General features: G+C 64.0%; 1 protein-coding gene across 1 annotated transcript in view; it reads left to right on the top strand.

Moving 5' to 3' along the window:
- The first annotated feature begins 429 nt into the window (after positions 1-429).
- The window catches only part of EMC4 (ER membrane protein complex subunit 4), a 4,182-nt gene continuing 3,544 nt past the window's right edge, over positions 430-1,067 (top strand). Inside the window, exons 1-2 of the mRNA XM_057388949.1 lie at positions 430-762; positions 839-985. Coding sequence (XP_057244932.1) covers positions 689-762; positions 839-985 — 221 coding nt within the window. The 5' untranslated portion in view covers positions 430-688. The remainder of the gene's footprint in view (positions 763-838; positions 986-1,067) is intronic.

Below are 1,067 nucleotides of genomic sequence, written 5' to 3'. Positions count from 1 at the left end.
CACATGGGCTGGTACACTCAAGATGGCGACACAGCCGTTTATTATGATTATAGCTGTGCTGTGACCTTCTCAGAATGGCCGCGCGGCGATGATGTCTTACCTTCCTGGGCGGGGCTTATAGCGCTGCGGCCAATAAGGAGGCGTATTGGGTAGGATCACGTGATGTGAATGGACCACTGGGTGCCCGTGGTGGTGCTGGCGCGTCTCGGTGCGCATGCGCAGCGAGGGTAGGCGGGGGGCTATGGGGTCAATGGGGAGGATCAGTGAGGGGCAGTAACAGGGTCTGTGGGGGCTGTGAGGGGCAGCAGCGGGTCCAGTGGGAGGGAACTGCGCTCGGCAGTGGGGTATATGGGGCGGAATAGGGGGGTTCAGTGGGGATATGGGGGCAGTAATGTGGGGAACAGTTTGGGACAATGAGGGGGTGCAGTGGGGTTCGGGGATAGATGTGAAATGGGGGCGTAATCAGGGAGTGCCGACCCCTACCAAGAAAAACTGATCAACCCACACAGAAAAAAACTGCACGAAACCATTAAGAAAAAAAAAAAGTCCCAGTAAAGAAGAAAAGAACCYGCGGCAGAACTTTGGGGTGAAAAACACGAAAGAAGGGGAAACCGCTACGTGTGGGGGTGTCCTCACGTGGCCCCCCACGTGACCGCGCACGCACCCGCCCACGTGACCCGGCGCKGACATGGCGGCGGCCGCGGCGCTCCGGAGCCGTCGCTTCAAGTGGTCGCTGGATCTGGGGGCAGCGCCGGGCGGACGGTGAGGCACGGCATCCCGGGATGGCCGGGACACCCAGAGCTGCCGCTCACCCACCCGCCCGCCTCTCTGTCCGCAGGCCCCGCGGAGCCGCCGAGGGCCGCGGCCCGCTCGGGTTCGCCGACCGGCAGCTCGGGGAGGGCGGCGTCCACGAGAGCGACAAGATCCTCATGGAGAAGGTGGGAGGGAGCGGTGGGGAGGGTTTGCCCATGGCCCGGACACCTCTGCGGGGCTGATCAGTGCCTCACGGGGCGGTGTGTGAGCCGGTACCCCACAGCCCGGGCCCTCATGGGGGGGGCGTCTGGCCC

The sequence above is a fragment of the Malurus melanocephalus genome, unplaced genomic scaffold (assembly GCF_030028575.1).
Source record: "Malurus melanocephalus ecotype Western Australia unplaced genomic scaffold, MMel_1.1 scaffold_2967, whole genome shotgun sequence".
Taxonomy (NCBI): domain Eukaryota; kingdom Metazoa; phylum Chordata; class Aves; order Passeriformes; family Maluridae; genus Malurus; species Malurus melanocephalus.
The sequence above is the reverse complement of the archived record's forward strand: the minus strand, read 5'-3'. Positions and strand labels throughout refer to the sequence as shown.